The sequence below is a fragment of the Mesoplodon mirus genome, assembly GCF_964341445.2.
Source record: "Mesoplodon mirus genome assembly, chromosome: 15".
In the NCBI taxonomy this organism is placed as follows: domain Eukaryota; kingdom Metazoa; phylum Chordata; class Mammalia; order Artiodactyla; family Ziphiidae; genus Mesoplodon; species Mesoplodon mirus.
Genome location: NC_138991.1, coordinates 10106737 through 10131192, shown reverse-complemented (window position 1 = coordinate 10131192; position 24456 = coordinate 10106737). Strand labels below are relative to the sequence as shown.

The 24456-nt window shown below is 48.6% G+C and overlaps 1 protein-coding gene across 1 annotated transcript in view; it reads right to left on the bottom strand.

The window, feature by feature from the left end:
* ATP9A (ATPase phospholipid transporting 9A (putative)) overlaps positions 1-24456 on the bottom strand; it is a 135538-nt gene that overhangs the window by 99440 nt on the left and 11642 nt on the right. Inside the window, exons 2-3 of the mRNA XM_082600340.1 lie at positions 8585-8729; positions 5090-5203 (exon numbers count right to left, since the gene is read on the bottom strand). Coding sequence (XP_082456466.1) covers positions 5090-5203; positions 8585-8729 — 259 coding nt within the window. The remainder of the gene's footprint in view (positions 1-5089; positions 5204-8584; positions 8730-24456) is intronic.

Below are 24456 nucleotides of genomic sequence, written 5' to 3'. Positions count from 1 at the left end.
ACCACTGCGCCACCAGGGAAGCCCCAGAATTTTTTAATTAAAATGAGAACACTTCCCGAGAATGTTCTATGCGTCAGGAGCTGTTTGAAGCATTTTACTTGCTGTACTTCACTGAACCTCCCAACAAGCCGAGGGAGTAGACGTGATCGCCCCTATTTTATAGGTGAGGAAACTGAGGCTCAGACAAGCTTGTTCCAATTACACAGCTTCTCAGAGAAGTTGCAGCAAGAGCTCAACCATCTGGCCACACCGCCCTCATTTTGAACCACTGAGTTCACGGCTGGGTTTGAAATGAGAGGACTCTGAGGGTGGCTGGAGACATTTCAAAATGTACTTTAGCCAAGAACAGGAAATTGATTCTCTACATAAAAATCTAGGGGATTTAGGGGAAATCAGCTACAGTCTCCTAGAAACAGATGCTACCTAATTTGTCTGACCCCAAACTCCCTTCTCGGCAGCCCCTGGAAAGAGAGGAAGAACTTGTACAAGACAAGTATCCCCTCCTGTCTCTGAACCATCACAGGAAACTTCGGCTATAAAAGGGGTCACAAGCTAGTGAGAAACCTCAGGACTGGGATGTCCCTGGTGGCGCAGTGGTTAAGACTCGGTGCTCCCAATGCCGGGGGCCCAGGTTCAATCCCCGGTCAGGGAACTAGATCCCACACGCGTGCCATACTAAGAGTTCACATGCCACAACTAAGGATCCCATGTGCTGCAACTTAGAGGCCAGCAAGCTGCAACTAAGGAGACTGCCTGCCACAACTAACACCTAGCACAACTAACTAACTAAATAAATAAATAACCTCAAGACTGCCAGAGGCTGCTGGTAACCCACCTGTCTTCTCTCTACAGCCAGAGTCCCAGGGAAACCAGGTGATTCAGCTGCTTACATTGGAAGTCAGGCCTTCTGGCTTCTCCTGGAAATTCTGAGCATCATTTCAGAGAGGAGACGTGGGCTAGGACTGGGGTCGGGCCCTCTTTTAGAAGGGTGGCAGCCCTCCAGGTCATCCCGGCCCCCATGGTTCACCCCATTGCATTTCCTGAGACCCTGGAGTCGGCATCACCGGTGCTAATGTACAGAATACACACTAGGGACAGAAAAGGGAATAGTACCTACCATCAAGTTGCGTTCAACGTTTTGATCCTCGGTCACCAGCCCCAAGAACCAATGTGGCCTCCCCCTGTGGAGGGAGCAACTCTGTTCTGAATGGTTTCAAACACCCTGAATGCACGTCTGATCTATGTAGCTTCCTATACCTTTCCAACTTCCATAGAGGCACACTGAGGTGACTTAAGACAGAGGTCTCTGCACATAAAGATAAAAAACACTTAAAAGAATAAAAGGCAACCCCCAGCTCCAAAGATAAACACTAGCTTCGGTGAAGAACCTTCCAGACCTCCATGTATTTACCTGCACAAGTGTGCAAAAACACTTCTTGTTGGGGAGAGGGTGATAAAAATGGGAGTATGCTGTCCATGTTATCCTGAAACTTACTTTTTTCACGCAAAGAAAAAGATGAGTCACACCGTGTCGTGTCAGCATCACTGGAGTGACTGCATCCTTCCTGACTCCGGGGCAGCATTCCACAGTTTTGCTGGACCAGCGTTCAGGTAACCACCGATGGACATTTGCTTGCTTCCAGCGTCTGAGTAACATACACCATGCTGCACAGAATATCCTCGTACACACACCCCACACACATCCCAAAGCCTTTTCGGATATTCCAAAGCCCAGTCCTTAGAAAAAGAAAACGGGTGTCCGTCTCTGTGGGGCTTCACATCCTCTCCACACCCTAGCATGATCTCAAGCAGGCTCCTTATGCTCCTTTGCCCCATGTTCTTCTTTCTCGAGTGAAGAATCTTTTTTCTCTACCCGTCTGTTTTGCCTCCAGTCCATGGGAATCTCCAGTAACCACTGTGGAAAATTTCGATAGAGCTGATCTCATTTCCAACCCCACTATTTCTCCTGCATAATTCCGTCTTCTCTGAGTCATGCACATGACTCTTGGTTAACAGAATGAAAAATTTATGCCCAAGATGGCCAAAGTTCCCTCCCCAACACACGTGCCAACGCCAACGCGAACAAGGTTGTAGGGGTGCACCCCAAAAATCGTCCGGACGATGGGTTTATATGACAGGCTGGGCAGATAAATACCTTGAGGGGAGAGAGCACAGACCAGATATCATGCTTGAGACGGTAAAGGCAGGGAGAGGGGGAGACACACAGCTGCCTTCTCGAACACCTTAGGGTCCAACTGCACTTACATAATACATACTTTACTATCGTGTTAAGTTAGAGTGTATGTAAAACAGGCACGTGTAAGAAGAGACTGAAAGGAAACAGGCCAGAAACACAGCTGGGCCATCTCAGGAGGTGGCTGCACAGGTAGGGATTTTTGCTGTGCTGCTTCTCCTTCAAATTTTTCTCCAAAAATAATGAGTCCCGGGTGACTTCCCTGGTGGTCCAGTGGTTAAGAATCCGCCCTTCCAATGCAGGGGACATGGATTCGATCCCTGGTTGGGGAACTAAGATCCCGCATGCCGCGGGGCAACTAAGCCCTCGTGCTGCAACTACTGAGCCCGTGCACTCTGCAGCCTGCGCCACAACTAGAGGGAAGCCCACGCGCCGCAACTAGAGAAGCCCGCGTGCCGCAATGAAGATCCTGCATGCTGCAACTAAGACCCGATGCAGCCAAATAAATAAATATTTTTTTAAAAAAAGGATAAGTCCCTTTGTAGAGTCCCTTCGTAGTTGATAAAGGAAAAGAAAAATGAACAGAGGGCGTTTTGCAGGCAGTAAAGCAGCACGATCTGGGGTTTGGGGAGAACCCAACAGACAAGATTTGAGAGGTGGGATCTGGTCATCCCACACTCCCAGTCGAGGGTTCCTGAGCCCAGAAGGCACCAATATGAGGTACCAAGGAAACCCGTATAGCCTCAAGCAGAGCAGAGACTGCAAACCGGCAGCCTGCAGACAGACCACCAAGAGAAGGGGTGTGCTCACTCCACACAGTGCTTTAACATTTTGTAAATGAGTTAGCAACATTTGAAAATCAAGGGAAAGAGATGCTGGAAATTAGAAAAAAAAAGATTCAGCACTGTGTATATCTTGTAACCTTTTTTCTAAAAAGGAGCGTTAGGGAGCAGGGAAAAGACAAGATTTTTAAATTTAATGTTGTATGTCAATTATACTTCAATTTTCAAAAATTATGGTAAATGGCAGAAGCCAGTCCAGAAAAAAATTTATTCATTGTTTGTAAACTTTGGAAGAAGGAAAAAGAAATGAATGACAGTGTTCTGGGGGTGGAACTGGATAAAAGGGAGATTTTTCATGAGGTACCCTTTTACACGTTTCCTGAATCATGTGACTGTATTACCTTTCAAATAACTATACTTTAAAAAGGTAATCAGTAAAAGGCAGGGTGATAGATGATATTTTATACACATTGCAGACTAACTTTTCTTAAATAACTGACTTACAGTTTGACTTTATATAGGTATGTAGCAAACCCCTGTGGAACTAAAAAACTAAATAAAATTAGGGTATTTCCAGTAAAACTCCGAAGTTTCTACCTCTTGGGCCTGGCAACTCTATTTGCAGCTGATGGAACAAAGCAGCATCTTCCGCTTTGAGATGGGACAAGAGCCCCCCGCTTCTATCAGCCTGGCCTCTGAGTTAGCGACACTCACTGTGTAAAAGCACACACCCTGATGCAGACAGGAATGTCTGTTATCCCAACATCCTACCTCACCCACAAATGACTCAGAGCAGAAAAGAACAATTCCCGCATCCCAAAAGCACCTCCGCTGCCTGTGTGGAAGAAATGAACCACCCTCCTTCCCAGGGCTGGAACTGCTGACACGACCTGTCTGATTAACCCTGTCTGATTAACGTAGCACCGATGGCGTGTGGACCCCCGCTCCCGGGGCCCTTGGCATCCACTTCCTCTGCTCCCTAAGTGCCTGTGCACCAAATCCTTAACATCCAAAAGAATGTGTGTTTTTGTTTCCTTAAGGAGGAAACATCTTTTCTACTTTAACAATCTTCTCCCAATGAAAAATTTAACGAGATTTGTGAACAGAGAATCCGAGTGCTCCTTCCGAGCCCTGCGTAATGAAAAATAATTATATTTCATAATGTCTCTGGAGGAAAGGAAATGTCAGTTTCACCCTCTCTGTGCCCCAGATGTGCTGGGCTTCTTTCTGTTCTTCAAATACTCTAAGCATGTGATGAACGCAGGGCCTTTGCACTGCTGCTCCTTGAACCTGGGATCCTCCCACCCTCCTCCTTTTCTTCCCATCACCTCCTCAAGAGGCCTTTCCCGGCCACCCTGGCTAAGACTGCCCCTCCACATCTCCCACCTGCATCCACTCAACAAATACTAACTGTGCCTGGGATGCCCCATTTGCCCTACGACCTTCTACTACCTTCACAGCAGTTTCACAACTTGAAACAATTACGCTCAACTGTTTACTGTCTGTCCCCACTGAAAGTCAACTCGGCGAGGGCAGGAATTTTTCTACGTTTCAGTCACTGCTGCATCCCCAGTGCCCAGCACCGTGGCTGGCACACAGCAGGTGCTCAATAACCATTTCCAAAAAGGCAGGAAGAAAGAAAAGGCGGCACAAGAAGGATGGAGGGGCGTCGGGCCTGTCACCCTCCATATACACTGAAGCATAGAATCTGTTCCTGTGTCAACCCTGCACGCTGAAATAGTCTACATAATAAACAGAAAACAATTCAAAGAGCACAATGCACAGAGTCGGAGGATTTGCCTTTCTCATGACCGCTGTGTGCCAGAGCCTGGAACCAAGTGATTCATGATAAGCATGCAGAACTATTTGCTGAAACAAGAAAAGACTGAACAGCTGACAGACAGAAGGAACGAGTAGCACAGGCATCACTACGGTTGACCCTGGAAGTGGGAGAAACGGAGCTTCACCATGAAGACCTCAGGGGTTCCCAGCGTGTTGGCCTGAGGGTGTCCTCTCCCTTGAGAGGCCGAGTCCCATTCCAGGTGCTTGGAGGACAAAGAACCTCTGCCGCCCAACCTCTGCTGTTACTGAACAGACGACCCGACTGACTCACCAGGGGAACCCAGTAGGTGTACAGTGCTCCCAGTCGCATTTCAGGGACGAACTGGGAGCAGGCGAGAAGTAGGAAGTAGAGGTTGAAGAAGTATTTGAACTGGTTAAACAGCACCTGGAATGGAGAGAGAGGAGAGAGAAGACACTTGAGGCTGGTCTGATGCAGATGGGCGGGCTTAGAGGGAGATGAGTGACATTTCAAAACACTCCCCCGGAAGAACAAAACTCCCATGGTACCGGTACATACAGTTTACACACCTCTACATGTTGTATAGGAAAATACACCTGGGCGATGAAAACATGATTTGTCAAAGTAAAGAAGCAAATAATACACGTGGGAATTATAAACACCAGATTCAAGACAGTGGGGACCTCCGGGCAGGGAGGGTATGCTGGAGGCTTCGGCTATAGTTGTGAGATTTTATTTCTTAAACTTTTTTTTTTTTTTTTTTAATTTATGGCTGCGTTGGGTCTTCGTTGCTGTGCACGGGCTTTCTCTAGTTGCGGTGCACGGGCTTCTTGTTGCCGTGGGTTCTCTTGTTGCGGAGCACGGGCTCTAGAGCGCAGGCTCAGTAGTTGTGGCACACGGGCTTAGTTGCTCCGCGGCATGTGAGATCTTCCTGGACCAGGGACGGAACCCGTGCCCCCTTCACTGGCAGGCGGATTCTTAACCACTGCGCCACCAGGAAAGTCGGAAACTTTTTTTTCCCTAGTTTTTGGCCACGCAGAGCAGCACGTGGGATCTCAGCTCCCCACCCAGGGATCAAACCCACGCCCCCTGCAGTGGAAGTGCAACGTCTTAACCGGTGGACCGCCAGGGAAGTCCCTTCTTAAACTATTTTGTAAGTACAGGAAAGGGCACTCAAAATGTTGTTGAAGAGGTTTTAGTGGGAAATGCTTATGCTTAAGACTGAATCAAACGAGTGAGATAAACGGATACCCCCACTGTATGATCTCAACGCCATACAATAACTACAGCAGATGTTCATCCCACGTGGCAGGAGGGTTCTGGCAGAGTTTCAACTGCCCCCACATGCCCTGGAAGTGACACTGATCCCCCTGGCTCGTTTGGCCATTGGGCAATGAACAGAAATGACGTGTCCCTTCGGAGCACTGTCCGGCCCCTCGCTCTTGCCCTGCTATGGAGACGTGGGTGCCCACGTATTCCAGATGGTGTAGCTGTGAGATGGAGGAGAATGGCCTGATCTGCCTCAGAATTTCCATGAACGAGAAATAAACTTTCACTTGACTTAAGATACTGAGCTTGTGACTTCCCTGGTGGCGCAGTGGTTAAGAATCCGCCTACCAATGCAGCAGACACGGGTTCGACCCCTGGTCTGGAAAGATCCCACATGCCTCAGAGCAACTAAGCCCGTGTGCCACAACTACTGAGCCCACATACCACAACTACTGAAGCCCACACACCTAGAGCCCGTGCTCCGCAAAGAGAGAAGCCACCGCAATGAGAAGCCCACGCACCACAACGAAGAGCAGCCCCTACTCGCCACAACTAGAGAAAGCCCACGCGCAGCAACAAAGATCCAACGCAGCCAAAAATTAATTAATTAATTAATTAATTAAAAAAAAAAAAAGATACTGAGCTTTAAGGGGCTGGGAGAGGGGGGTAAGCCAGGCAGCAATAAATGTACTCAAAATCACCCTTAAAGAAACATTCAGGGTGGGCTTCCCTGGTGGCGCAGTGGTTGAGAGTCCGCCTGCCGATGCAGGGGACACGGGTTCGTGCCCCGGTCCGGGAGGATCACATGCCGCAGAGCGGCTGGGCCCGTGAGCCATGGCCGCTGAGCCTGCGTGTCCGGAGCCTGTGCTCCACAACGAGAGAGGCCACAGCAGTGAGAGACCGGCGTACCGCCCAAAATAAAAAAAAGAAACATTCAGGTTGACCTTAAGCTACAGTGTAAGGTATTTGCATTTCCATGTTCTCCCTCAATAAATCAAACAGTGATTTTTTTTTTTTCTTCCAGCTTTGGAACCGATTGCTGCTGCTGCTTCTGAAGTCAGTCAGCGTATTTTGGAGGCCACAGTAGATAAAAATAGATGTTTAACTTAAGGGTGTTTTAGGGGCGAGGTTTTCAGAGTACTTGTCCATGGATTTGTGTTAGTTAACGAACAAAAGGGATGACTGCAGAGTAAAATACTATGCAAAACATTAGCAAACGGGCTTCCCTGGTGGCGCAGTGGTTGAGAGTCCGCCTGCCATTGCAGGGGACACGGGTTCGAGCCCTGGTCCGGGAAGATCCCACATGCCGCGGAGCAACTAAGCCCGTGTACCCCAACTACTGAGCCTGCGCTCTAGAGCCTGCAAGCCACAACTACTGAAGCCCACGTGCCACAACTACTGAAGCCCGCGCGCCTAGAGCCCGTGCTCTGCAACAAAAGAAGTCACTGCAGTGAGAAGCCCGTGCACCACAAGGAAGAGTAGCCTCCGCTTGCCGCAACTAGAGAAAGCCCGCGTGCAGCAATAAAGATCCAATGCAGGAAAAATAAATTTAAAAAAAAGAAGTGACTTCAATTGAAAAAAAAATTAGCAAACATGTTAATAGAAAGTCTCTCTGGATGATAGTGTTAAAATTTACCTTAAAAAAAAAATCTCTACACTTTTATCTCCCAACTTTCCTGTTCCAAATATGTGTTTCATGATAATGAGGGGTGGGGGGGAATGTAAGCACTGATTTTTTTTAAATAAATTTATTTATTTTTGGCTGCATTGGGTCTTTGTTGCTGTGCACAGGCTTTCTCTACTTGTGGCGAGTAGGGGCTACTCTTCGTTGCAGTGTGCGGGCTTCTCATTGTGGTGGCTTCTCTTGTGGAGCACGGGCTTCAGTAGTTGTGGCTCACGGGCTCTAGAGCGCAGGCTCAGTAGTTGTGGCGCACGGGCTTAGCTGCTCCACGGCATGTGGGATCTTCCTGGACCAGGGCTCGAACCCGTGTCCCCTGCATTGGCAGGCAGATTCTTTTTTTTTTTTTTTTTTTGCGGTACGCGGGCCTCTCACTGTTGTGGCCTCTCCCGTTGCGGAGCACAGGCTCCGGACGCGCAGGCTCAACGGCCGTGGCTCACGGGCCCAGCCGCTCCGCGGCATATGGGATCCTCCCGGACCGGTGCACGAACCCGTATCCCCTGCATCGGCAGGCGGATTCTTAACCACTGCGCCACCAGGGAAGTCCTCTCCTGACTTTCGTTTTTTTTGGAACAAAGCTACGTCCTCAAAATATCTTTTTCACTCTTAGGTCCAACACACCAAATAAATGTGAAGTTATTCTAACCAATCAAGTGGAGTCTCACAGCCTTGCAGACAGAAGGCAGCCCCCTTCCAGGTGCTCAGGACCAGGGAAGATGAATGGCCAGTGGCTGAGGTGACATGGAAAAGACGGAGCGTTCACAAAATCTGCCACAGGGACTTCAGTCTTCTAAGACTGGTACCACTGCATACATTTGGTGTAGGAAGAAGAAAACGATGTTGCCCCTGCCCGTACATACCCCAGGCAAAAAGGTGAAGAAGTTGTACTTCTGATTGTTGATGACATTTCGAGGGTATCTCTGGTCCCTCTTCTCGGGGTGCCCCAACCAGACCGTGCGGGGCCTGGGCTCCCCTGCACCACAGCATCTCAGCCACTCGCAGCACCTGTGGGAAAGACACACCCACACCGTCAAGGCCACGCCCACACCCATCCACTCTTCCCAGAACGTCTTTCTCTAAAGCATCTTCACTGGGTCAGAACCACAGCCCCATCTGGGGCTTCATCCTTCAATGAGAGGGGAAAACACAGCTGAGGCGCCTAAGACGCTGTGGTCCAAATCAAAGATGCTTCGTCCCCAAGCCCAAATTATTTCAAAACGTAGGATTCGTTTGTGAAATAAGATTTAAGTTAAAAAAGTAAATACAGAGCAGCAAGTACTGTTATCACTTTGCCATTCTGCAGGTGAGAGAGGAAAGCTCAGGACAGCTGAATAAAGCACCCGAGTTTGCCTAGATGTGAGAAACCGCTGAGTCTGGCCTTGAACCAGGTCCATCTTATTCTGAAACCCAGTGTCTTCCCACCCCACATGCTATCAAGGGTGCTGGTCACACCAAGATTACTATACAAAAAGAGAAGGGAAAGAATCTCCTTCCATACTCGGCTCCCCGTTTTAGCAACATGCTGGAGGAACACGCCAGGAAGATGGTGACTCGGCGCCCCGCATAACCTGGAGACAGGCCAGCGTGCCAGCTGTAGGCAAACTGACTCCCAGGGCCGCCCCCGGAGGGCAGCTCACCAGGCACGCCTGCCCTCAGGTCGCCTGTGTGAAGCCAGGGACACCTGCCCGGCTCTGGCAAAACTCAGCTGCTCTGAGACACACACGCCCATCCTCACTCGTGACAAAAAAAGGCAGCCCATCCTTCAGGAGCGGCTCTAAACAGGCATTTTGAGAATTACGAGCATTCGTTAAGGGTCTTTCGTGGAAAGACCCCAGGCTGAACTGTTCACCTCCCCGCCCCCTCCCACAGGCTGGGAGGAAGGAACCCCCGCCCTACCAGCCCCTTCAGATGCTGCCAGCTGAAGGCAACCCATCCAGACATGGCCATGACGACTTACATAATCACTTGTCACCTGCGGACCCACCATCTCCCCCTCCTCCTAAGGGCCAGGCAGGCCCTGCCCAGGTACTGGGGTGCAGAGCTGAGCACACACAGGCCCTGGGCATCGGGACTCTAAAGATTAGCAAGCCAGCAAGTTGCCTGCTCAGATGCTCAAAATTTCCAGGATGAAACACGATGCTCTTTCTTAAAAATAGCATCCTGGTTCCGGTAAACCAGTGCTAGGGCTGGGGTGGGGAGGATGGCGGTAGCTCTCCCGAGAATGGGTTTCACTTCTAATAACTCATTCCTGTTGGCGAGAGACACACACAGAAACCTTGAGATGTCCAGCCCCATCCCTGCTCCTGGGTGTGCGTCACCCAAGCTGGCCATCCGTGGACGCAAAGCACTGAATGAGGGAGGTAGGATGCATTTGACAGAAGCACACCCTTCAATCTGCAGATACCTACCCATGGTCACTGACTTTTCTGTGAACCAGCCAGTCTCTCCCCATCCTATGATAATCCTGTAATGACGACTCCCAGAGCTGAGTGTTTCTAATGAAAGCTGACGAATGAATTTAAGAGAGTGACATACCGTCAGGCTGTTTATGAGTTTTGTCTGTTTTGTCCTGGCAGAAGGTTCCACACAGCCAGCTACCAAGTTAAACTCTCCGTGACTGAACCGGCAGGCGTGCACGTACACAGGGGCAGGTCATTCAGGGCAGCCCGCACGTGGTAGCAAAGACTGGAACCCCACCTAACCGGTCATCAGAGGGCGGCTGGTCAAATAAGCAGGGAACATCCATACAATGGAATGCTCAACAGTCTTTGAAGAAGGAGATAGAGCTGTATGCGCTAAACAGCCCCATTTGCAAGATATGCTAAATCAGAAAGGAGCTGAAAGGTGTGTCCAGGATGCCATTCTTTGCATGAAATCAAGAGGATAACGTGCAGATTATGCTCGCCAATGCAGAAAACCTCCCTGACAGCTGACACCAGCGGTTTCCTTTGGGAAGGAGGCAGAAGGAGCGCCCTTTCCTCCTTATTCTTCCGTCACACTGTACGTATCTTACCTACGGGACTAAATGTGCATTTCTTTTTTTTTTTTTTTTTTTAGCTAAATCCACAACAGTAAGCATTTATTAAGTGCTCGTCTGGTCCAACTACGACTCCAGCTCCTGTGGGGACCTAACTTTGGAACAGGAACAGGATCCTTCTCTTCTACTTCCTCACAATCTCATTGCAACAAAGGGTAATAAGCATTTGGCACAGGGTAAAATAAGGACTTTGTGTCACCTGAGCCCAGTGTCACTAGCCCCAAGCCCATCTCATTTAATCACCTTGATTGTCACCTTGTTTATTCACTTTCTACCTGCACTGGATATAAGCTGCACACTTTCAACGACTTTTAGGTCAATAGTATTTACTGAGTATCTAATAATAACAGTAATAAGACAAGTGATCATTGCTCCCTTTTTGTCACACATTCATTCACCTAGAATGTCCTGTGCACTCACAGGATGCAGGTCCTCACCTAGGGCATTCAACAGTGAGCAAGACAGACAAGGTCCTCCTCCCATGGGGAGGAAGAGAGACAGTGAACAGCTATCCAAAATAAAATAAGGCATGGGATAAGAGAAGCAGTGGGGGAAGGGGTGTGGCTCAGGGAGACTGGGTGGTCAGGAAGGCTGGGGTGACAGCTGAGCTGAGTGACAAGAAGAAACATCCATGCAACCAGGCAAGGAAGTGCCATCTAGGCAGATCAGAACCGCAAGGGCAAAGATCCAGAGGTAGGAAGCAGCCTGACACACATCTGCAGGGAAAGAAGACCAGTGTGGCTGGAATGCACCGAACACGGGGGAGAAGGTAAAAGATGAGGTCGGGGCTTCCCTGGTAGCGCAGTGGTTGAGAGTCCGCCTGCCGATGCGGGGGACACGGGTTCGTGCCCCGGTCCGGGAAGATCCCACATGCCACGGAGCAGCTGGGCCCGTGAGCCATGGCCGCTGAGCCTGCGCGTCCGGAGCCTGTGCTCCGCAACGGGAGAGGCCACAACAGTGAGAGGCCCACGTACCGCAAGAAAAAGATGAGGTCGGAAGAGAAGGAGAGGGCAGACGACACAGGGCCTTGTCACCAGGGCAAGGAGTCTGGATTTTACTCCATCCACAGTGGGGATCACTGAAGGGTTACAAGCACAGGGTGGCATGATCTGATTTAATTTTTTTTGGCCATGCCTCACGGTTTGCAGGATCTTAGTTCCCCAACCAGGGATCAAACCCATGCCCCTGCAATGGAAGCACAGAGTCCTAACCACTGGACGGCCAGGGAATTCCCGAGTTACATTTTTTTAAAGGTCCTTCTGGCTTCTGAGCAGAGAAGACACTGCCGTGGGCACAAGGAGAAACAGGTAACAGGTGTGAGGCTTCTTTGGCAGATGGTGAAGTGTTCTAACATTGTGGTGATGGCTGCACAACTCAATGAATATACTAAAAATTGCTGAAATTATATACTTTAAAGAGGTGAACTGCAGGGTATGTGAACTATATCTTAATCAAGCTGTACATTAACCAAAAAAATTGGAAACAGAAGGATCATTTAGAAAGCTGTTGCCGTTATCCAGGCAAGCAAAGACTAGGGTGGTGGCCGTGAGGGGTGATGAGAAAGATACAGATTCTCAAAATGTTATGGATGCAGAAGTGTATTCTCTTTAAAAAATAATGTCTTACTTCACTTAATGTTCACAACAATCCTACATGGTATGTACTAGCATCATCCCCATTTTCATGATGGATAAACTGAGGCCCAGAGAGGACTCCATTACCTGCTCAAGATCTACTGCTACATCAGCTCCAGCTACTACCGAGTGGTGGAAGCCGACTTTAAGCCCAGGTCTGTCTGATCCAGATCCTGAGCTAAGAGCCTGAGAGTACCCTGCACAGCCATTAACAACAGCCCCATCGGCACAATTATTTCACAGCTCTGGTTTTTTTTTTCCTAGTCTCTCTTCATGACATAAAATTATCCTTAGGGGCCATAGAGAATGAGGGCTCTCAGGCTGCTCAAACTGGAGCTCTTCTGCATGCACAGCAGCTGCCCTGCCCCCCACACTCATTCATTAATCTTCACATCAATGCGTTGGCTCCCAGCTCCCCAGTCACCCTTCCATGCCCGCTCTGGGAGGTGGACAGACTCCTTTCTGCCTCTCCTTTACAGTCAGTGAAATGCTAAGCCTTCTCAGTAGAGGGCGCTGGAGGGACACCACCGGAGGAAAAAGCTCACCTGTGGTTTCCAGGCTGTGGCACAGTGGGCGGCTCAGCAGTGCGTTGAGTGAGGCCATCGAATGGTGCTCTGGCCAGCCAGGCGCCCAGCACATGCTGTCCCTCAAGGCTTTCAAGCCCCACTGTGGCCCAGGGGTCACCTTCCCAGGGCCCTCTCGATATGGACATCCCATGCCCCAGGCCTCCTCCACACCAGTGCCTTGATTTCCTCACCCCCAGGTTTGTCTCCCAAGGTCCTCCTGTCACTGTGGCCCTTAGTGTCCCACCAGGGACACTGTGAGCTCCGGTGCCCTCACTCCCATTGTACACCCAATGTGTCAACCACCAGCTGTGCCTGCCACCCCATCGGTACCCCTGAGATTGCTTTCTGGCTTGTCCCACCTGCAGACCAGCTCTGGTCCTGCCATCCAGTGGCCTGAACTATACTGTCTCCAACCAGGTCTGCACCCCAGCCTTAGGGGAGGGGCCCCCGTCCAAGTGTGTCCCACCTCAGATTCAGTCCCTTAGCCTAGGCTACCATACAGTTTTCTTCTATAGCCTACAGTTACTCTTGTATCATAATTTAATAAGTCCATTTCCCTCCATCTTTCCACCTGAGGCCAACCCCACCTCTGAGCTCCAGGCATGACAAGCCCAGGATCCAGGCTTGGCCAAGCAGAGCCCTCGGCATGGTGATGGGCTCAGAGAAAGGGCCAATGAGAGGCCTGGCTGGGATTTTTGCTAGAAATTCCAGAAAAGACATGCTCTTCACCCTGGGGTTGTTAAGGTGGCAGAAAACAAGCCTGGAGTTGCAAGAAGCCACCTTGCTCCTGTTTAGGAGAGTCTGCCTGAAAATGGAGTCACAAGGAAGATGCAGAAACCACAGGAGGCTCCTGCCCACCTCGGGGGCGAGTGTAGGTCTGTCGGTTCCCTGGGCTTCTCAAGTCTTAGGCACTAGTACACTGGTTTTTATTTTACTTTGCTAAAGCCCATGTTAAGTGGGTGCAGTTAACCTGTCTGATAGTCCTGTCTGCCACGTGGCTGGACCGTCCTTAAAGATGCATTCCTCTTGGTTTGTGTGTCTTTACTTCTAAGCTTTTAAAGCCTGCAGTCTGTCATCCTGACGTCTGCACACTGATTTCTTTAGACCTGTGATGTCCAACATGGTAGCTTTACATTTAAGTTACTTAAATAAAAGAGTTAAATTCCTCATTCTCAGCAGCCACATTCTGAGTGCTCCATGGCCACAGGTGGTCAGTGGCTATGGACTGGATGGTGCTGATGCAGAACATTCCAGCATGGCAGAGGTTCTACTAGACGGTGCTGCTTTAGAGCAGCTCTTTCAAGTCATCTCCTTGAAAGGCATCTCGCTCTTGAACAAACCTCAATGCCACAGGAACATCAGCAAGTGGACCCCACAACTGAAGGCAATTTGCCCAAAGAGTTTCCCAAACTTCAGCCCTTTTCACACACACGGGATTTCTACCATATCCAACTAATTCTACTTTCTAACTTCATAAGGTTGCCTCAATTTGCATACCTTAAATCAGCGATTCTCAACAGGGAGAAGGGGGTTAGTTACTGGTATCTAGTAGGTAGAGGAGGCCAAGATTCTGCTAAACATCCTACAAAGCCCAGGACAGCACCCACCACAAAGAACGATGCAGCCTCAAGTGCCATTGTGCCCTGGTTGAGGACTCCTGACTTGGATTTTATTTATCAGTACGTAAATGTGTCTTAAAAGGTAACCACTATCATAAATGGAAAATATCATTTATGGCCAGTATCACTTGCCATAAATAGAAGGTAAACATCAAAATCAACACAATGAGAAGCAAATGTTACTAAATTCCAGATACAGCGGCTCCCAGCCCCCAGCCTGCTGCCTGCTTGCCAGTTTCTTCTGCTATTCAAAAGTGGGCCCTGACAGGGTTAAAAGGAAAACTGAAAAAGGAAGTGTCTCGCTATACATCTCAATGTGATTTAGTTTCTGTCCATGAATTACTTAGGATCACTGTAGCACCTGGAGCCGTCACCTGCTATTTGGGGAACTACTGTCCTGCAGTAGAAGCCTTGGGCTTGGTGGCAAATTTACAAATGACGAAGTCCTGCCCCGGCCCCCAGGTCAGTTAAAGCAGAAGAGGCGGCAGCCAGGCTCCCCCGTGACATCTGGATTTATACCCACGACTCTTTTTTCTTCTATCAGCTGCCGCCACACCCCGTCTGTCCAGGGGTGGACGTCAGCACCCCGGAGGTCCAAGGGGGGGAGCTGCCTGGAGCTGTGGGGTGGCAGCTGTCACCCTGCTGTTGCTTCTCAACACCAAACTGAGCTGTCACTTTCCCAGACAAATTAACTCCTATCCCACATTCTAGACAGGCTGGGGAGATGGGCTACCAGATAGAGCCCCCGAGTGCGAGAAATTAATGTAGAGGCTGAAAAAGAAGTAACAAGCAAGAGTCACAGTTTCAGAACAGCAGGACCACGTGGGCTAGAGGAATAAACACCAGCTTTTAAACCAGATGGGCCTGTGCGCAAATCCCAGCCCCGCTCCACACCAGCTGTGTGCCCCTGGACAATTCATCTTCTGTGATTCCCACTTTCCCTATCTGTAAAATGACAGCAAGACCCGCCTTGCTGAATTACTACCAAGACTAAGGATTTTATATATAAAGGGTGTAAGATAATGCCTAGCACATAACAGGCATTCAATTAAAAGTAGATATTATTTCTCTTCAGTTATTTTTCCAGATTGAAAAAAGAAAACATGAAAATTTTCTCACCTGAATAGCAACAGCTATTCAACTAGGTTAAGATGTAAGGCTAGAAATAATCTAGTCTACACTGCTTCCAGCTTAGACAATTTAAACAAAAGGAAACCAAAATGGACTTCCTTATGACTTGACTCTAAAATAAACAAAGGTTTTGATAGCCAATAGCCTGCCAACCAGATGTGCAGTGTTTTCACACGATCTGGCCAAATGAAAGGAAAAGCAAATATTAGAGAGGGACACGCCAAGGGAACAATGTTTCTGGAGAACGTAACTACTGCGACAAGGAGCTGGCATCCAAAGAAATGATCGTCTCCACCCTGGTGCCACTCAGCAGGCACTCAGTAAATATTTGCTAAATTGCCTGCATGACGTAGCCACCTTCCCTGAAGCCGGAGTCCAGGAAGCTAGAGTCTCAGTGTTGACGGCGGGAAGATCCAGGAAGAAAGTAAAGGAAAATTAAAAGCAACATAGAGAACTCACAGATACAGAGAACAAACTAGAGGGTGCCAGTGAGGAGGGGAGAGACGGGGAAGGAGATTAAGAGGTGCCAACTACTATGTATAAAATAAGTAAGCTACAAGGATGTATTATTGTACAGCACAGGGAATATAGCCAGTATTATATAATAACTACAGATGGAGCACAACCTTTAAAAGTTGTGAATCACTAGGTTGTACATTTGAAACTTATATCATAGTGTACATCAAGTATACCCCAATTTTTAAAAAAGCAATATAGAGAAAATAGTCTGCAGCAGTAGCTCTCAACGGGGGTAGGGGGTGAATTTGCCCCTGGGGACACTTGGCAACGTCTAGAGAGATGTTTGGCTGTCATGACTGCAGTTCCAGGGAAGGGAAGGGCTACTGGCATTTAGTGGGTAGAAGCCAAGGATGCTGCTAAACATCCTACAGCGCACAAGACAGCCCCACACAGAGGATTATCTGGCCCCAAATGCCAACCGTCCCGAGTCTGAGAACGCTGCTCCAGAGCGGGACTGTCCCCGACATTTCTGTGCAGAGGGAGATGTTCTCTAGCTGCACCATCGCACACACCAGCCATTAGCCACACATGGTTGTTGAGCGCTGGAAACATACATTTTAAATTTTAGTTCATTAATTTAATGAATGAAAACAGCCACATGTGGCTAGTGGCTACCACATTGGACAGCAGGTCTAGAAGGACGTGACCCAAACTGTTAAGTACAGATGCCTGGGGGCAGGTGGGGGGGACTGGAAGGAATGGAAGGGAAGGTATGAAGGGAAACTTCTGCTCTTTGTTCTAGAAACAGGGAAGTGGCTAGATTTTTTTTTTTAAAAAACCGGGAGAATATAAAATCTAGGATCTGAAAGAATGCAAAGAAGGAAGTAGTTCACTGAAGTCTGAAGTATCTCCGGCCACAGGAATGCTACTGTCTGGAGAAGAAACAAGACTATAGTTGTCCCCCTTATCCAGGGGATACGGTCCAAGACCCCCCCCCCAGGGGATGCCTGAAACTGAGGATAGCACCGAACTCCATCGGTACGGTGTTTTTCCTATACACAAACACCTGTGATAAAGTTTCATTTATGAATCAGGCACAGTAAGAGATTAACAACAATAACCAATAATAAAACATAACAATTATAACAATATACTGTAATAAAAGTTATATGGACGTGGTCTCTCTCAAATACCTTACTGTACAAATTTAATGCCTTTTTCATCTTAACTGAAGTACTTATCACACACTGTGGCCATAAGTTTTGCAGTTTGAGGTGCACGAAAACTAGCACGGATTTCTTTTTCCCTCTTTGTAATTTCACTGATAGAAGATCCATTCTTACCGTGGATCTTAGCAACCTCAGCATACGATTTTTTTTCTTTCCTTTAAGTCGAGAACTTTCACCTTTTCACTTAAAAGAAGCACTTCACAGCTTCCCTTTGACATGTCCGAACTGCCAACATCACTATTCGGGGCCATTATTAAGGAAAATACAGGTTGTTTGAACACAAGCCCTGTGATACTGGGACAGCTGATCTGATAATGGAGACCCATCCAAGTGACGACCGGCAGGAGTGACGACCGGCAGGATATGCGGGACAGAGGCATGATGATTCATGTCCAGGGCAGGACTAAGGAAGACACAAGATTTCATCATGCTACTCGGAACAGCGGACAATGTAAAACTGATGAATTGTTTATTTCTGGAATTTTCCATTTAATATTTTCGGGTTCATTACGGGTAACTGAAACCATAGAAAGCGAAAGCGAAAGCTCAGATAAGGTGGGACTACTGTTTACCAATGAAAAAAGCCAAGTCAATGTAGCAACTTCTTCAACCGTAAAGCTCAGATCCTCTGGCCTAGCAAGTCCACCTAGAAGGACACAAATAGTGGGTACTGGTGACCAACGGGAAATGCACTAGGAGGCCGGCAGCAGCAATACAGAGAGAGAGCAAAACCCTGGAAATGACCAAATGCCCATTACGGCAAGACCCCTGTACAGCGGACTGTAGTCTGGAAAGAATAAGGTAGAGACGCACACACTGGCAGGACAAGATCCAAGTGATAAAACGGAAGGAAAAAAGCAAGCAAAAGATAAGCAATTTATTGTGCTATATTTTAATAAAAATAATATATGCTGATATACGCATGGGAAAAAATACTAGGAAACAAACACACACACACACACACACACACACACACACTGTTAACTCTGGTTCTCTGGGGTAGGGGGCAGTCACGGATGATGGAAACTGTCGCCTCTCCCTGTTTCTCGTGCCTTAAGTCTTCCCCTATTGGTCTCTTTCTGCTCAGAGCACATGAGACCTCTCACATTGCATCCAACCCCACGATTCAATAATTATGAACTCAAATTCACCCCGTTACCTTTTCATCCCAGGTCCTCACAGTCAAGCCACCGATTGCAGCCAAGGCAAGTGAGCTCCAGAACTCTGCACTTCTAGTTCTTCCCTGGCTGTTTTACTTTTCTCCAACTCGCAACCGCTGTGCAAGACTCATCCACACCAGACTTGCTCAGGCAAGCCCATCACCCAACTTCTACTTATCCGTCAAAACCCAACTCTGTTATTCCCGAAGAGAAGAGGAAGCAGCTCTGTTCTCCCTTAGACTTACTCACCTGTTTCTCTCTAGACCAGGACTGGCAAACTCAAATCTACAGAAGCCCAGCAAGTAAGAGAAAACAATAAATGAACAAAAATAAACACAGGATCCAGTGGGGTGGGGCACACTGAGGAGACCAGATCCCATGGGAAGGAAGTAGCTGCCCCCAGATGCTACCAGGATACAATTCTACATAAGCCCAGGAGACCATCCAATTCTTCAAGACAAAGACAAAACATAGATTGTGAGATGCAAACACTCAGTTTTTAAATGTTGGCAACTGATTCAATTTTAAAGTACTAGGCAAAACTAAAACCACACTGAGATAATTTTTTTACTTAGCACGATGACAAAGATCAAAGAGCCTAACAACACCTGTGCTTGGTCAGGATGGCCAAACAGGCACCTTCACTGCTGGGAGGGGCCTAAATCAGTGTTACCCTGAGGGAGGGAAACCTGGCGACAGCTATCAAAATTACAAATGGACATTCATTTTGACCCAACCATTCCCCTTCGAGATATTCCATATGTTCCAAAATGGGGATAAAGACCATTCACCATAACATTGCTAGTAACAGCAAACTAGAAATAACCTAAACCTCATCTGTAGTAAACTGCTTAAAGTACATCTATTCGATGGAATCCTATTAAGCCACTTTAAAGAAAAAATTTAAAGGAATAAAGAAGCTTTTTATGTCCTGATATGGAACAAGCCCAGGGTGTATTGTTAAGTGAAAAAAATAGGTTGTAGTGTGTAAGGTGTACTAACAATTGAATAAAAAAGGGAAACATCCATGCATGTTTGTCTAGATAGATAGATATAAAATACTTGTACTTTTTTTGGTAGATGGTTAGTTTCTCCAGAACGACCCTGAAGAAACTGATGAGTGGTTGCCTGGGGAGGGGCACAGGGTAGGTGAACCGAGCGGGTGGGAGGGAGGCTGAGTGTGTAATGTACACACTTCTGTACCTTTTAACACTGAACTGGGACTTCCCTGGTGGCACAGTGGTTAAGAATCTGCCTGTCAATGCAGGGGACACGGGTTCGAGCCCTAGTCCAGGAAGATCCCACATGCTGCGGAGCAACCAAGCCCGCGCGCCTAGGGCCCGTGCTCCGCAACAAGAGAAGCCACCGCAGTGAGAAGCCCACGCATGGCAATGAAGGGTAGCCCCCGCTCGCCGCAACTAGAGAAAGCCCACGCGCAGCAACAAAGACCCGATGCAGCCAAAAACAAACAAATAAATAAATTTATAAAAAAAAAAAACACTGAACTATGTGACCCTGTGATTAAACTTTTTAAATTTAAAACCAAAACCAAAAAAAAAAAAACAAACCCCACACTGCTGCCCAAACAGCACACAGCTCTCAGTCTGCAGCCTTAAATCTCAACCACAAGCTTGTGGGTCAGAGACCAGATACTGCTCGCCTCTCACCCCAGGCCTGGTGTACAGCAGGTGCTCAGTCGCTCTGCGTGGATCCCTTCACATGCCCCAGGCACCCAGCATGCAGGGACCCTACTCACACGTGGACACTTTCGCTAGGCCGTCTGCCCACGGGTTCTAGAAGAGGGCTGGTGTGGTAGCACCCAGCAGCAGCCCACAGAATGCCAGAGAACTGAACAGAGCTCAATGATTACATGGAAGGCAATTCCCCAGCTACCAGAACAATAAGCAAGAACATGTATAAAGCGCTCAGTGTGTGGCGGCTGTCAATGTGAATTACTTCCCTTGACCCACACCCCCACTCCGTGGCCGCGCTCATCCTCCCCCTCCCACACTGAGAGTCCTGCAGCTGGTGGGGGGCAGGGTCAGCTGTGCGTCCAGCAGGTGGGCCCGAGAGCGATCGCTCTTAACCGGCGCCTGAAGACCTCACACTACAGCAGACTCCAAGAGCCACCTCTGAATTGTTCAGACGACCACCTAGGGAGGAACCCGATGACAGAGACACAGCAGGACACACGGAGGGTCCCCAGTGCCACCGCCCAGGCCCGCATGGCTCCTCCCTCCACCCCACTGTCGTCCTTGACAACGGCTATCACTGGTACTGTAATTCCCGGGGGCCACACGCTTGGGATCTAAGCACCTGACACGCATCAGCTCCTGCAGTCCTCACACCCCCCACCGAGCACTGTCATTGCACCCGTTTTTGTTTGTTTGTTTTGGGTTGTTTTGGTACGCGGGCCTCTCACTGTCGTGGCCTCTCCCGTTGCGGAGCACAGGCTCCGGACGCGCAGGCTCAGCGGCCATGGCTCACGGGCCCAGCTGCTCCGCGGCATGTGGGATCTTCCCGGACCAGGGCACGAACCTACATGCCCCGCATCGGCAGGCGGACTCTCAACCACTGCGCCACCAGGGAAGCCCAACACCCGTTTTCAGAGAGCTGGACTCTCTCGCCCAAGGTCATACAGCCAGTGAGAGGAGGAGGCCAATGTAGACAGAGGCAGCCGTGCTTGAATCCAGGCTCTCAGCCCCTCAAGGTCTTCGGCAGCCAAGCCAGGCCGCGGGGAGCCAGCCCTCCACGAGGTACCCGCCTCCTAATCGGACTCAGCTCCATCCGTGCTCCCCTGGAGACCTGGGCTACAGCCCAGCCAAGGCGCTGCCCCACCGGGCGTGGCTCTGGCACCGAGACAGCCCTGGGAAGGCCATGGGGGATGTTTCCAAGGGCACCTGTAAGATGCCAGAAGTTACAACACCTGTCGCTTAGGAGGAGTTTACCTCTGGAAACAGGTGGTAGAGGGGCTGAGGGGCCGGCCCGAGGGCAGCTCAGGCGTGGCAGGGCCCTCACAGGGAGCACTTCACACCTCTCCTAATGATGCTGCTGCAGGGGAACGTGACCCTGGGCTCCAACGACCCCACTACAACCCTCACCCTCCTCTGCAGGGAAGCAGACGTGCCCTTGGCCCCGCTGTCTACACACAGCTTTGTCACGAGAAACTGGATCTAGAAAGCCTTTTATTCGTTCAACAAACATTTACTGTATGCTTGCAGACTCCATTCTCTCGCATAGCCACCAAACACAGACCACTGCGAGGTGTTCGGTTCCCCCAGTCCATCCACAGAGTGTGACCACGGAGCAAGCCTGTCCTCAATCGACCACAGGCCCCTTCTGCCCTCCAGCTCCACCTGGCTCACACATTAATAAACAGGAAGCCTGATTTGTGGTCGACAAAGAAAGGAAAAAAAGCATGTGTTTTTACTTCTTTCTCTTTTTTTTAAACTTTCCCAATCTCGGGGGTATGCGCTAGGCAAAAGGCAAAATTATCCTGACCCTGGAACAAGGGCCATACTGGCTTTCATGGGGTGTAAAATGGCAGAGCCCTTCCAGAAATTAATTGTCCAAGATATAGCAAAAATTTATGCATCAAGATAGCCTCTAGGGACTTCCCTGGTGGTCCAGTGGTTGAGACTTCGCACTTCCACTGCAGGGGGTGCGGGTTCCATCCTGGTCAGGGAGCTAAGATCCCACATGCCGCATGGCATGGCTAAAAAAAAAGAAAGAAGAAAGATAGCCTCTGTAGACTAAGTTCTAATTTCTTTTTTTTTTTTTTTTTTTTGCGGTACGCGGGCCTCTCACTGTTGTGGCCTCTCCCGCTGCGGAGCACAGGCTCCGGACGCGCAGGCTCAGCGGCCATGGCTCACGGGCCCAGCCGCTCCGCGGCATGTGGGATCTTCCCGGACCGGGGCACAAACCCATGTCCCCGGCATCGGCAGGCTGACTCTCAACCACTGCGCCACCAGGGAAGCCCTAAGTTCTAATTTCTAACAGCAAAAACCAACGAAAATAATGTCACCCAACAGCCATCTGATAAAATGATAGATCAGAAGGAAACATACCTAAATGTTAATAGGAAGTCGGGCTTTAAATTCTGGCTACTGCATCTTTAACCTTTCTCTAAGAGAAATCACTAGTTTTCTTTAACAGAAATTATTACTTTTATACTAGAAAAAATAAAATGCTAGTGTTTAAAAGTCCCGTGTGGGGTGCTTCCCTGGTGGCGCAGTGGTTAAGAATCCACCTGCCGATGCAGGGGACACGGGTTCGAGCTCTGGTCTGGGAAAATCCCACACGCCGTGGAGCACCTAAGCCGGTGCGCCACAACTACTGAGCCTGCGCTCTAGAGCCCGCGAGCGCCACAACTACTGAAGGCCACGCGCCTAGAGCCTGTGCTCCGCAATGAGAAGCCTGTGCACCACAATGAAGCGCTGCAACTAGAGAAAGCCCCCGTGCAGCAATGAAGACCCAATGCAGCCAAAAAAAAAAGTCCTGTGTGGGGCCCCAGAGCTGGGGAGGGCTCTGAGCGGGTCAGGTACCTCCAGGGCCGCAGCAGCTGTCTCCGGCTTGACTGTACAGGGGCTGTTCTCTAACAAGCCCTGGTCCCCCAGGCCCCTAGTTCCATCACTGGGCACAAAACAGCCCAGTGCTGTTCAGGGGATATTAGTGACCGACAAAGGCTCAGCCCCAGTTAATGCAACAGCCTGGAAACACAAGAAACCTCAGTGATGCAGCAGGAAGCAGCTGGGAGGCAGAGAGGGCTGAAATGAGAGCATCTCCAGCCAAGGAGCAAATATGAGGTCACCATGACCCAGGCCTGGGCCTCCCTCAACTTTCCCTTTGTGTGTCTTTGGCGTGCCTCTGCTTTGCAGGGCTAGCGTTCAGAATGAATACATTATTTATCAAGTGACAATAAGAATCAACTTGTAAAAATACAGGGCCCTGGTTATGTAAATTAAAGGTGTCTTCTCAAAGAAATAATATGTTGCCACTTAAAGTGTCATTTACAGAGCACATCATGATACAAAAAAAAAGCCTTACATTAAAATGCTGAATGAAAAAAAAAAGCAGGAAATAAAAACACATGTGCTACATGGTTATAATTCATCAAACAATGTACACACGGAAACAAGACAGGAAGAAAACAGCATATGCTAAAAGGTTTGTGTTAACTGTGGTTGCCTTTGAAGGGAAAGTTACATCAGTAACTCATTCAACAGTTTTCTCTGTTTTCCAATTTTTAATACACAGGCACTCACTTTACAATTAAAGGAAAGTAAATTTTATACTTTTTTACTGTCTCCCTTATGATGAAAACTACTCAAGAAGAGGGTGTTTGGTTGTAATGTATGCAGAAATAGAAATATAATGTCATTCAGATGAAACTTACGTAATGCTACAACCCAATGTTACCTCAATTAAAAAATATCAAAAATAAGAAATGCAAAAAAAAAAAAAGGAAAGGAAAGAAAGATCAAGCTGCAGAATATACTGGGAGGAATCAAGGTAGAAACAAGGATTTGTGTTAGGACAGAGACTGCAATCTTTGAGCTAGTGTGAGCTATGGTGCAAAGTTATCATGAGGCAAAATAAAATCAAAGTAAAAATAAAAAGAGAGTACTTGGTCAGAAAGGCAAGGCCGCTGTGATGCAATCATTTTGCCACATTTAGGTTCAGGGTTACCATGATGTGGCTATCCTATACGTCTAAAACTTGACTTCAGAGCAAGAAAATGAAGCCTCTCTCAAGTAAATTTTTTTTCAAATAAATATTTTTAAAAAATAATTTCTTGTGATACTACTATGCTCCCATGAGGATGGCTAAAATGAAAAATGACAAATACCAAGTGTGGACGAGGATGTGGAGCATCTGGCACTTTCTCGGCTGGAGAA